At 45.9% G+C, this 13,112-nt stretch overlaps 1 protein-coding gene across 2 annotated transcripts; it reads left to right on the top strand.

Annotated features, from left to right (window-relative positions):
• Positions 1–501: 501 nt before the first annotated feature.
• On the top strand, positions 502–12,762 carry KCNJ2 (potassium inwardly rectifying channel subfamily J member 2). Of its 2 annotated transcripts, none has more exons than XM_028167374.2 (2): positions 502–584; positions 6,455–12,762. In XM_028167374.2, exon 2 carries the CDS (start codon positions 6,675–6,677, stop codon positions 7,956–7,958), a length of 1,284 nt encoding a protein of 427 aa, XP_028023175.1. In that variant the 5' UTR covers positions 502–584; positions 6,455–6,674; the 3' UTR covers positions 7,959–12,762. The 2 variants fall into 2 exon arrangements, with proteins under 2 accessions (XP_028023175.1, XP_007185653.1); XM_007185591.2 differs by lacking the exon at positions 502–584 and adding an exon at positions 1,287–1,443.
• Positions 12,763–13,112: the final 350 nt, after the last annotated feature.

Raw genomic sequence — 13,112 nt, 5'->3', positions numbered from 1 at the left:
CCAGCCGGGCTGTGCCGCCCAGAATACGAGCTAGTTTGTTGAAGTAGTTTGGCGTCTCTAGGAGGCCTTTCAGAGGTTTAAATAAACTGTGCGGAAGACACATTTGATCGCTTGAGGAAATGCACATTCAACACACACACACACACACACACACGCAGGGATTTCAAACTTGGGGGACTCCTAAATATCCTTTAAGAGCAAAGCTGCGTTATGACACCAAAGTACTCAGACACACACACACACACACACACACACACACACACACACACACACACACACACACACACACACACGGTTTAATCTGTAACGTTCCAGGGTCCACACCCGGTTCACGCTGAAGTTGACAGAGCTTCTGAAAGGGTCTACGCGCTCTCGCCTGGCTGCTGGGGAGGAGGGCTGGGAGGCGCTGGTGCGCGGCAGCGCTGAGTGTCTGTAGGAGTCGCCGTTCCAGAGAGTTCATTACTCTTTAATTGCTCTGATTTTAGATCAGCAGAGCGTGCCGGGCGCTGGTGCAGACGGAGATTGAGGGCGGGCCCTGCGAGAGCGAGCGAGCGGCTCAGCCTTCCGAGCAGTCTGGGCGCTTTGTAAGTAATCGACCCCGAGCCGGGAGGAGGAAGAGCTGCTTCTCGCAGGCGGCTGCAGCCCTGGCGCGCGTCCGAATCCCGCTGGGTTCTGCGAGCCGCTCGCGGTCCCTTTCCCCGTTTTAATGCGCGGCTCCTCGTTGCACCGCTGGTCCGGGGCGGACGGGGGCGGATTCAGGGGGTGGGAGGGGGGTGAAGGGAGAGCAAGACGCGCCCCGGCTGGAAGGCTGAAACGCCAGCCTCCCCGGCTGCCACCGCTTCTCCCGGCCCCCGGCCCCTCGCGAGCCTCTGGGGGCGCACGGCCCGCCCGGCCGCCACGGACGACAGAAGAGGGCAAGTGTAGGGCTGGCGAAGGGGTCGCAAGCTTTGCCCAAGGGCCAGGCTGCCATCGGGCAGCCGCAAGAGCCCGGCCGCGGAGCCTCCCACCTGCTGCCGGCCGGGCCGGGGCGCAGCTTCCCCCTCCCTTGCGCGGCCGGACCGGCGGCCGGGGCGCGGGGCGGGCGGAGGCGGGGGCGGACGGGAAGGAAGCGGCGGCAGGTTCTCCCCGGCGGCAGCCCTGCGGCCGCGGGCGCAGCATCCTCCCTCCCCGCGCGGTCCCCGGGGCCAGGCGCGCTGCGATTGGCCGGCGCGGCCGGGGGCGGGGCCAGGCGGGCCGGTGGCTCGCGACGCCTCAAAAGAGCCCAGGAAAGCGCAGAGCGCCCTGGAGCCCCGGCCAGCGCGCAGCCCGCCCGGCGCCGGCAAGCTGGGTCTTGGGAATGCTGGTTCGCCCTGACTCGCTCGCTTGTACAAACTCGTGGATCTTACATGCCTCTGTAACCCCCCACTTCCACTCCATGTCCCCATGCTCCTGCGCCGGCAACAGGTAAGGGCTGCTGTGTGTTTTCTTCCCTCCTTTCCTCTCGTTGCCTGCGCGTCCCGGGGAGTGGGCTCGGGCTGCCGTCCCCGGCCCTCCCCCGCCCCGCCGCCGCCCCAGAGGTGCCCAGCTGTCACTCTGCCGTAGCGCTCACCCACGCTCCGGAGTCCCAGACCATGCCTATGGAGTTTGTGCGCGCACCAGAACACCCCCAGAGCTAAAAATACTGAGACATGCTTGGAACAGTTGAGCAATAGAAACAGATTTCTCTGCAGCATCTGTCTGTGCTCATAACTTCCAATGCACCAGCTGTAGCGAGATACTGAGTTTGGAGACAAGGGCGAGGGAGCCTCTGTTCGGTCTCGCTCTAAGGGGAAAAAAAAGGGGGAGCGGGTGCGTCTAGAGTACTGGTCTCAGACTTTGGCAAACCTTGGGACGCAGCGCTGGTCTGGATCCTTGGCGTCTTCCCCCACCCCCACCCCCGCCCCCGCCCCTTTGTCATTGCTTCAAGTGTAGCTTCGAGTTCCAAACCCAGCGAGCGTCTCAAAGTTGCTTTGCTGGGGAAGAGAGCGGGAGCTCGCGTTGGATTTCAGCCGGAAGACCGCAAAACTTTCACATCCTATGTCACTCTCCCCTGAGCAACTTGTTATGCTTTGTAATAATAATATTAACACCGAAATTGGAAGACAGTGTGGTTTCAGGGAAGCACAGTGGTCAAAACGACTTGATTCTGCAGAAGATTGCATCATAACATAGAGTCATCATGACAGTTGAAAAAAAAAATCGAGGTAGGAAACGGGCAGTTAATCGTCTGTGTCTGGGTAATCCTGTCAGTAGGATGGTAACTGGAATACCTGTGAATCCTGGGGATTTTCATAAACTCAGAATTTACCTTTTAGGAAACAAGGCATTATTTGAAAACGTGTTTTGGGTGTGCGAAGAGTGCATATTGCTTTGTACCACTTGTTTTCTTTTCACGTTAATAATCGGTAGGCTGTCAGATTTCCTCTTGCTCACCGCTGTTGTGTGTCTGCTGTATGTTACCTGTGCACTTGCTAGCTTGTTCCTGCTCACTTCCAACCCTGCCCCAAGTGTTTTATTTATATTTGCCATTATCTGGAAAAATCCCCAGGCTCAGGAGTAACAGATGTTACTTTAAGGAGGGTGGGAGGGGTGACAGTTGGGGTCAAGGTCATGTCACTTTACTTTCAGCCCCTCCTCCTCCCCCTTTGCTGGCACTTTCTTTTATATTATTGCTCTCCATAGGAATATTTGTTCCGAGCTCTTGTGAATGTGGCGTTAAACACACACACACACACACACACACACACACACACACACACACACGCTATTTCTACTTCCTTCAGACTTTCTGGTTGTAGAATCCCTGGTTAGCTGTAGAGTCCTTGTATGACTTTTGAGTAGCATGAGAGATTGACCATGTCTTTACCTGAGCAGCCGGACTGTTTCAAGCTTTTTTCTTTTTAGTGTGTGTTTTTTGTCGGCCAAAGAGGTATATTTTTCAGCGTGTGCACACGTTGAGTGAGGCTACGTGCATTGTTGGGTGTAAAAGTTATAGGGCTCACGTAGACGAGTGGGTATCCCGCCTCCCCTACTGCCCCTCCCCCTCCCTGCTGTTTACTGAGCCTCTGAGAGGTTGCTTCGCTAGCCTTGAGCTCTAATAGCAACAGCGTGCCCAGAGCACACTCAGGCTGGTGTATATGGCATCAGCAGGGGAATAGCAGTTCTAGACACTCAGCCCACCTCTCTTTCATCCCAGGGCACTTTCTTTTACCATCCTTATTTCCTATCCTTCCTTAGAAACTTTCTTATTTGCTCCACGCCACGACCCTATGAGGGGACCCACTTATTCTCATTTATTCTTCCTGGTTACATGTTTCTGTTCTTTTATACTCCATATTGGGAATATTTCCTTTGTGGTAAAAGTGATTTGGATGCATTCATTTACACCGTGTTATCTCCTCGACCGTGTATATGGGCCCGCAACTCTCTCTCCTTGAACATCTACCTTGAGATTGAAGCCCTGAACTATTTTTTTCCATTGCTTATGCTTCGTTTTGGCTCGGCCTATAAATAGTCTTAACATGAAGAACATCACATGTAGCCTCTCAATTTCCCAGGAATACTTTCTACCTCATTGGTTATACCCTGGGTAAAAATGATTATCTGTGTCTATTAAATTTATATCAGGCCCTTAAATATTTTAGCTGAAGATGGGGGAATTTACACATTGTTCATCAAACCAAGTATCAGTTCTCCTGAGTTGTGCCCATCAAGGACTCCAATCACGTGATGTTTTCATCTATTCTTAATCAAATGTTTCTTAAAAACGTATCAAGAATAGAGCCCTAAAATGAAGTCACCCGAAAGCCCTATCCCTAATTAAAGTACTTTCCCAGATGCTCATGAATCGGTGACTTTCAGTGTGAGAAGCGCAGGCAAGGAAGTTTTCTGCTTGCTTGCGGCCACTCAGGCATGCGGGCAGGTTCACAGGAAAGACGTCCTTCAGAGTGGAATATTAAGACAATGACCCTCGCACGCGTTGGCAGGTTCTAGATTTTTGCTACGTCATGAGCTCCACCAGAGTCTGAATACGCATCATGTGTGCGCGCACATATACACACATCAATCTGTTTTGGAGCATACCTGCTGGAAGTGACAAAAGTTTCCATTTTGCCAAAAAAAAATCTTTTTTTCCCCCTTTCCAGGCAGAAATGGTAGAATTTCTAAATGATGCTCCACATATGGAACAAATTCTGTCATTAGCAATGGAAATAAGACAATAATAGTTGCTCGATACAGGCTCTTTGCAAGATTCTAAATGCAGAAAGCTATTCGTAGGAAGCTGGTAGTGTGTGTTTTGTGGAATTCAAACTAATGTCCTGGGGTCAAGATTTTTGGAAAGTCATAATTCAGTCTTTAGATTTCATATGGTTGTTATGCTTTAATCTGGAAAGAGTGCAGAAATAAGTCAGAAGAAATTTGAGACTGTCTACTCATGGTCCCTAATGGTAACTCAGATGGAAGGATTGTTTTGAATCATGAAAAGGGAATTTCTTGGTGTCAGCTTATAAGATTCTGAAGTCAAACAGAGCTCAAGGATACAAGCACTATTTAAATGAGGCCTCCCTCGCCCCCCTTTTTGGAAAATGCACCTGCATTCGGTGTCATGTTGTTATCTCTGTTTTTGTGTAGAAATGCTTGGCAATTTCATATGAGCCAAGTGAGCTGAAATCGCTGTTTAAAAAAATTCTTTCCATGTCCAGGATCTAGAACCCTGAGGAATAGGAGTCTTGTTTCTTTTGTCCAAGTACAAACTTCATGGGGAAGCAGACAAAACATTGAAGCAGGTGGAAGGCTGGGAAGGCACAGCAACTTCTTTTTATAAAGTAATTCAAAGGCACTTTCAAATCAGGCATCATTTAGGTGTCAAAAGCTGCCAAAATGTAACACACATTGCAATTTTCACAGATGACTAATCTCAGGAAAAATGTGTTGGGGCACATTCTTGCATAATAACTTGGATAAAAAGGGAGAAGTGAAAAGACTGTAACAAGACATTTTCAAAGACAATGCACCTTGCCTCTCTTTAAGGGGGTGCCCGAAAACAGATCCATGATTTGCTTTCTTTGTTTGCAGTTGGCTTGGCTGAACGTGGTTCTCTTAAGTGCTTAATCTGAATGTGGCTTGAGGGGGAGAAAGAAAAAGTGGAGTCCTCGTCATCAGGGCTTCGTCGAGCGTCACTTTTATTTCTCAGATCTGTGCTATATTCATTTTTTAAAATTTGTATTTGGTTAACAAAACACCCTAGACCTTCTCCTAGGTTTTTGTGAGTCCAGGAAAAACTAGTCTCTTTGGAGCAAACTTGGAAAGTCAAAGTCAATAGGTGGTTTTTACCTGGGCCGGGGTGGGGAGAGATGAAGCAAGAGGAGAAAACTGAAAACTACTATTTGTTCTCATTAAGTAAAGGTGAGTGCATTCTCCATAGGAACAGAGAGCAAGCAGCAGCCCTGGAAGTGAAAAGTCAGCTGAGGGACCCTTATGATTTACTACTGCAAAGCCGTCCCTGTTTGGGAAAACATAGACTTGGACTTCCACGAGATGAGTTCCAGCCTTATGTCAATTCTCTAAAGACCTGGTCCTTGGGCACAAAGGTGCTTACTTCCTAGCCTGTCATCACACATGACAATCCCATCTCCAGAGACTTTCAGGACTCTCATTGCTAGGCAACAAGATCTCTCTGTATCCCCCAGAGTAAACCTGTGTCTTCAAGTCAGAATCACTTGCGCTAACAGAGATGTTATCAGGCGTTTCTGCCTAGTGGCTGCTTTCTGTGTGCGAAGTGACGGAATAAGCCCAAACAGTCTCCAGAAACCGGGATCCCTTTCATATGATTAGAAAGGCTGTCTGCTCAGTTTTATCTTTTAAACAAAATAGTCGGTGCTTTTGGATTTCAACTTGTCATCAGGGGCTCTCATATTCTCTCAACATGCACCTGCTGTTCAATTAATATTAACATTCTGCGTTCATGCGAAATGCTCTCTCGACATGTCCGCGTTCTTAAAGCTTCATGACAAACCTTGGAGTTAGAAAGTCTTTCTTCTGCCTAAATCACCTGGGACCCCGGCAAGTAGCAAAGGCAAAGGAAGAGAATAAGAGGAGAGAGGTAGCTCTGTAAAGTAGAATATTCCAGATTGCTGGCAAAAAATAGGGGAAGGGAGACCTGAGATTTCAGTTGAAAGACTGTCACAAACAACTAACTCTTCTGTGTTTAATGACTTCATGCTTCTAAATAATATAAGAAAATATTTTCTTTTGTGTCTATTTCTCTGGGGCTACAAGGAAACGAAAAACCCAGTAATTCAATGTAGAGGACATTTATCTATATCTGACCCTGTGTCTGGCTAGGAAATGTTGCCTTAGGGAGTAGAATTCATTTTTCCATGACTTCTTTTGTAACGAACGATCTTTCTCTCTCTCTCTCTCTTTTTTTTGGTAGGACCTGTTCTCTGGATGTCAGCTGAGTTACTAAGGTGACTCTGCACGCCAGGAGAGAGACCTTGGTAGAAAGAACCTCCAGGCTCTTGGAGACCCCCATCTCTCCTTCTTTTCTGTGTGTGTGGGTCTTCACTGAACATTCAAACCTGTTTCTCCAAAGGGTTTTGCAAAAACTCAGACTGTTTTCCAAAGCGGAAGCGCTGGCGTCCACAGCAGAAGTGATGGGCAGCGTACGCACCAACCGCTACAGCATTGTCTCTTCGGAGGAGGACGGCATGAAGCTGGCCACCCTGGCGGTGGCCAATGGCTTTGGGAACGGGAAGAGTAAAGTCCACACTCGACAGCAGTGCCGGAGCCGCTTTGTGAAGAAGGACGGCCACTGCAACGTGCAGTTCATCAACGTGGGCGAGAAGGGCCAGCGGTACCTGGCGGACATCTTCACCACGTGTGTGGACATCCGCTGGCGGTGGATGCTGGTCATCTTCTGCCTGGCTTTCGTTCTCTCCTGGCTGTTTTTCGGCTGCGTGTTTTGGTTGATAGCGCTGCTCCACGGGGACCTGGACGCATCCAAGGAGAGCAAAGCGTGCGTGTCCGAGGTCAACAGCTTCACGGCCGCTTTCCTCTTCTCCATCGAGACGCAGACCACCATAGGCTACGGCTTCCGCTGCGTCACGGACGAGTGCCCCGTGGCTGTTTTCATGGTGGTCTTTCAGTCCATCGTGGGCTGCATCATCGACGCCTTTATCATCGGCGCGGTCATGGCCAAGATGGCCAAGCCCAAGAAGAGAAACGAGACCCTGGTCTTCAGCCACAATGCCGTGATCGCCATGAGGGATGGCAAGCTCTGTCTGATGTGGCGGGTGGGCAACCTTCGGAAAAGCCACCTGGTGGAAGCTCACGTGCGAGCACAGCTCCTCAAATCCAGGATTACTTCCGAAGGGGAGTACATCCCCCTGGATCAAATAGACATCAACGTCGGCTTTGACAGCGGCATTGACCGCATATTTCTGGTGTCCCCCATCACCATCGTCCACGAGATAGACGAGGACAGCCCTTTATACGATTTGAGCAAACAGGACGTCGACAACGCGGACTTTGAAATCGTGGTGATCCTCGAAGGCATGGTGGAAGCCACGGCCATGACCACGCAGTGCCGGAGCTCGTACCTGGCCAACGAGATCCTCTGGGGCCACCGCTACGAGCCCGTCCTCTTCGAGGAGAAACACTACTACAAAGTGGACTATTCGAGGTTCCACAAGACTTACGAAGTACCCAACACTCCCCTTTGTAGTGCCAGGGACTTAGCAGAGAAGAAGTACATCCTCTCCAACGCTAATTCCTTTTGCTATGAAAATGAGGTTGCCCTCACAAGCAAAGAGGAAGAAGACAGTGAAAACGGGGTCCCAGAGAGCACGAGTACGGACACGCCCCCTGACATAGACCTTCACAACCAGGCAAGTGTACCCCTAGAGCCCAGGCCCTTACGGCGAGAGTCGGAGATATGACTAATTCCTCCTCGGGAATAGTTAACTTTGAAACACAGTCTGTTGGTCAAAGGCCCAAAGCAGTTACGCAGACGACGGTACTGGTGAAGAGGTGGTTTGAGACAAGTGACCACGAGGGACTGAGGCTAGCACGATGCTTTCAAAGAAAGACTGTAGGCTCAGAGATGAACCTAAAGCACTAAACATGCCTCCCCCCACCCCGTGACCCGATGGCACATAACACGTTGTAGAATAAGTTATGGGGTGTTTATGTCTTGTCTTGTGTTTTCATACCAAACTTGAACTTGCAGGCAAGCCTTGGTTGGTTGGGTATTTGATGTCTCCAGAACGCTTCTCTTTAGGGAACAAGAATGTTTTTAAATGGCATCACATTTTTAAATGTTTTCAAGGCAAGACTCTGCCTTAACTTTTGAAAAGCTGCTAACTACACAAACACACGTTGTACTGTTGCAGTGTAGTTTTTCTTGTGTGTAATTTAAAAAGTCAGTGTTGAACTTTCTTGAGAGCTCATGATATGCGCTTCACAGTGGCAAGTATTTGGCTATTAGTTGCCAAAACGAGAGCCTGATTTTTTTGAGGCCAGTAATTTGTTTGCTAGAATTGATTTCTCTCTCTCTCTCTGTCAATCTCTTTCTGGTTACATAAGGGCATTATGTAACACTAGCCAAATGGTAGCCTCCGGGTTGTTGTTATTGTTTTTTTTTTTTTTTCCTCCATGATGTTAATGGGTGATCTCAAATTTTAAGTTAGACTACCTAAAATAAATACCAAAGATAATGCACATTTTTGCACAGTGGGGCTTATACTAAAAAGGAAAGAAAGCCCCACGGCTGCCTTGAAATCAAGAGACAATAACTTTGAACCTCAGCAAGACCTTGAACTGCCCTCTCCTTTTGCACCTTATTCAGAAAACAGAACATCACACACACAGTCGAGTAAGTGCAGTGCTTTACATTTCTGTTCCTTCATGTAACTTTCACGTTATAGGAGGAAGAAGACAGGGGAAGAAAAATTCACACACACACGACATGAACATCTTTTCTTTCCTTCGAGGTGGTGCTAGCCAGGTGAACGCATACGTTGAGAGACGGTGAGGTGCCCTTAGATTTTTTTCTGGGTTTTTCCATTTTTTGCACATTCCAAAATTTATTCCAGAAGACAAGACCTAGGTTGACAGGAGTCGGCATCCTTGACACTGAGCCATCCAACTTGAAAGATCAATAGGTTCAAACCCCTGCGGCTGAATTCCTTGCCCTGACAGCTCGTACGTCTCCAGCTTGACTTCATCTTCCGAAAGATGCCATGCCTGGCCTCTAGGCTGGCTCTTACTATCAGGCTGTCTGGACTGAGTCCTACAGCATCCGAGGGGCCTGTGAATGCCAAAGTGGGAAGGTGGGAAGATGCAGAAGAGCCCATTTTGACATAGCTCATCAGCTCAAGTGTTCAGGAGGGAGGGGAACATTGCTTTTTTTTTTTTCTAATGGTACAGAGTAGGAATGAAAATGTCTCAGTAATTTAGGGTCAACAAGAGCCATAAAAATCCTAACAGAGTCACAAGTAAAGGAGATAATGATCTAAAAGGGTCCTTTCCCCTTGATGGATGCACTCATGCACTCATGATTGAATCCGAGCTGATCCCTTTTGCCCTTGGAGCCCTAGAGCAGGCTACTTAGGGCACATTGTTTTCCAGAAGCCTCTCCTGCCTGGCTGCCTGACTTGCTAGAAACATTTTGTTTTGTTTTGTTTTCCGCTGTAGCTCAACATAATGGAACTCTCTTTTGGTTTAAAGTTCCTTATTTGTGAATTCTGGGGTTGCTGACTTTTCTTTTTAATTGGCGTCTCAAAATCAACTCTCTTACGGTATTATATCCCTGTATGCCATTAAAAAACAGCTTGTTCTAGAATCCTGTATTTTGTAAACTGTTGTCTGTGATGGTCTCTGGTTCTTGAACAGCCATATCTGAATGCGGTGCCTGCAATAATCGGACAGTCTCTGCTGTTCTCAGCCTTCAGAGTCGATGGGTTTGAACACTGTGGAGTTATTTTCACTGAAACCAAGTTAGAGATATCAAGCAAGTGGATGTTAAGTCCAAACTTAAAGGCAGATTAGGGAAGTTGTTTAGAGAGTTGGAGGGATTGCGTGGACACAGAATTTACATTCTTCTGTAAATGGCAAATGTTCGGCCATTGACAGAGGACGTTGACGGTTTCAGCTGCTGCTATTTCGATATTTTTGCAAAGGAAAATAATCAAACCAAAGAGTATTCAGTGGTCTGTAAATTAAATGAAGATTCAGTGGAGAATGGGGGTGGCCACAGAAAAGGCACCTTCCCATCACACAGCGCTGCCACTTAAAAAGACTTGAGATATTTGAAAGGGGGTGGGTAGGGGGCAAGAATGAGGGAGGGAACTCTTGCAACTTCTTTCTGAAAAAGAGAAAAAAAAAATCTAAAATTTCTGGTGCACAGGTTTGTTTTTTTTTTTTTCAAGAAAATTTTGCAGAAGCTATGTTTTTAAAGTGTACATTTTATAAAGTTTATCAGATATTTTCATATTTAAAGCCAAATGTAAATAGAAGTCTGTAAAGGGAAAAAAATTGCCATAGAAAGTATAATTTCAGTGCAGCAATTTCTGAGAGCTAGTACCTATATGCTACCGGTTAGCATGGTTTTAGCAAATATTTACCAGCCTTATAAGGTTCGTATTGCTATGTTCTTCTGTTATTTATTTCAGCATGGACTGTTGATTTGAAAGCTTTTTCTAGTTATTAGTATTTTCACAGTTACAAGCTTTAAATGGCAATTTTTTTTTTTTTTTGTCAAGAGCCAAGACACAGGTAATGCACAACGGTTTTTGTTTTTGGTTTTGGTTTTTTTTGCTGCATTTTACCTTCAAAACATTTGTCATTGACTGGGTTTCCTTAATTAGTGCACACATGTCATTAGAATGCAGGTTGAAGAGACTCACTGTGAATATCTGGGGTCTGTTCTGGGATCTGTGTTGGCTTCTCCGTGGCAAGCAAACCCCCATTGAATTTACTTAGGAATTATTTCCTTTTAAAGAATTTTTGCCCATATCTGGATGGGCATTATATTTTTGGGAGGAGGACTAGATTCCTGGTTATCCTATTTTTAAAGAAAAGGTAGACAAAGTGAATTCTATTTTGATTATTGAGAAAGGAATAGTTTTCTATCCCTCTAAGAGTATACTTGAATCAGACATTTTAAGGATGTCACCCATAACTCTGAAACCATTTCCAAATTCCTGGTGAAAGTTTGTTTTATCTTTTTTTTTCAATTCTATCAATGCATTATTTCTTCCCTTCACTTCCTTTCTTCCCTGTCAACTCCCACCTCAAACCTTGATGTTTATTCAGTGAGTTCTGTCCCCTAAATCATGTCACTCTTACAAAAAACAAATGTTGGTTCATATTTGATGATAAGCCACTCAGTAAAGGCAGAAAGCTCGTTCTGAGAAACAGAGTGTTTTTTCACTGTGCCCAATAATGTTAAGGTAAAAAAAAAAGGAAAAAAAAAAAAATGTTGCATAGTCACTCGCTCCCAACTAGAATCCCTTTTCTAGTTATGTTGGGTTTCAGCTCTGGGCTGCAGTGAATTGAACAATCCCGGCCTTTGACAATCGTGAGAGTTATTATTTTCCCGTTTGCTGTCTTTTTGTATCTAAAGTCTTCCTAATGTACTGCACAAACCATGGATTGTACATATTTTTATATATTATGTCTTATTTTATTATTTCTAAATAAAAAATTAAAAATTGAAAACAAATCAGTGCAAGAATCTTTGGGCTCCCTGTATGGTTACTGTAGCATCCCTGAGATAGAAAGCAAAGGTTCCCAAACAAGAAGGCATAAACCCTGATAGCCTGGATAAATAGAGCCATAGAAATCACCGTAACAAGTGTGGGGTGGCAGATTACTTTAATCCAAGTAAGGGGAAGTCAAGCTCATATTTTGTTTTTGGACAGAATGGCCTAGATAGAGAAGACTGAGAAACAAGCAAACAAAGCTAACAAAATGTGTAAGGTTTAGATTTTGAGTCTCTGTGTAACGACAGAGGTTACTCTTTATTGAGCCCAACTGGGTAGGGTTCTGGCTTTCTATTATTTCATTCCCCCGAAACCAAATCAGGTTATTATATTCTCGTGTAATAGACCAGAGTTGGCAAATATGTTCCTTAAAAGGCCAGATAGTAAATATTTTTGGCTTTGTGGAACAGTCTTTGTCAGAACTATGCAGCTCTGCCCTGGTACTACAAAAGCAGCCACGGAGAATACAAAAACAAATGGTGCGGCTGTCTGTCAATAAAACTTTACTTATACAAACAGCTGGTGGGCCGGATTTGGCACATGGTCTATAATTTATTGACCTCTGTTATTGAGGAAGAAACTGAGGCTGGATTTTAAAGCTAATAAATCATCGAGCGGGTATTCAAATTCAGGTTTTATGTGCTTCTAAATTTAGTTTAATCCACTAAGCTATAGAACGTTTCAGGGCACCAAGGTACCAAGGATCTGTGGTCTCAGAGAAAATGTCAATTCCTCTGGCAAATTTCAAATAGCTTAACTGTTTTCCACCATTGGAAACACTGAGGAAAATCCCCATCCTGAAATATGGGTTGCTCCTTAATATTTTTCCTTTAACAAATATTTTTCTTTTAACAAAGCCCTTACTATGTTTCGAAGATGGTTCTACATTCTTTATGAGTATTGAATAATTTAATCTTAAGAGCAACCCTATGGAGTGTGCATGATTTTTATCCCTGTTTAAGAAATGAGGGGACTTCCCTGGCGGTCCAGGGGTTAGGGCTCTGTGCTACCACTGCAGGGGGCCCGGGTTTGACTCCTGGTTGGGAAACTAAGATCCCACAAGCCTTGCGGTGCGGCCAAAAAAAAAAAAAAAAAGGAAATGAGGTCACTGAGGCCCAGAGAGGTTGAGTATCTTGTGTAAGCACACACAGCTAGTAAGTATTAGAGCTGAGCTTTAAACTGAGGCCATTTAATTTGCAGCAACATGGATGGACCTAGAGATTATCACACTGAGTGGAGTAAGTCAGACAGAGAAAGACAACAAATACCATATGATATCGTTTATATGTGGAATCTAAAATAAGACACAAATGAACTTATCTATGAAAC

Source organism: Balaenoptera acutorostrata, chromosome 20 (genome assembly GCF_949987535.1).
Source record: "Balaenoptera acutorostrata chromosome 20, mBalAcu1.1, whole genome shotgun sequence".
Taxonomy (NCBI): domain Eukaryota; kingdom Metazoa; phylum Chordata; class Mammalia; order Artiodactyla; family Balaenopteridae; genus Balaenoptera; species Balaenoptera acutorostrata.
The sequence above is the reverse complement of the archived record's forward strand: the minus strand, read 5'-3'. Positions and strand labels throughout refer to the sequence as shown.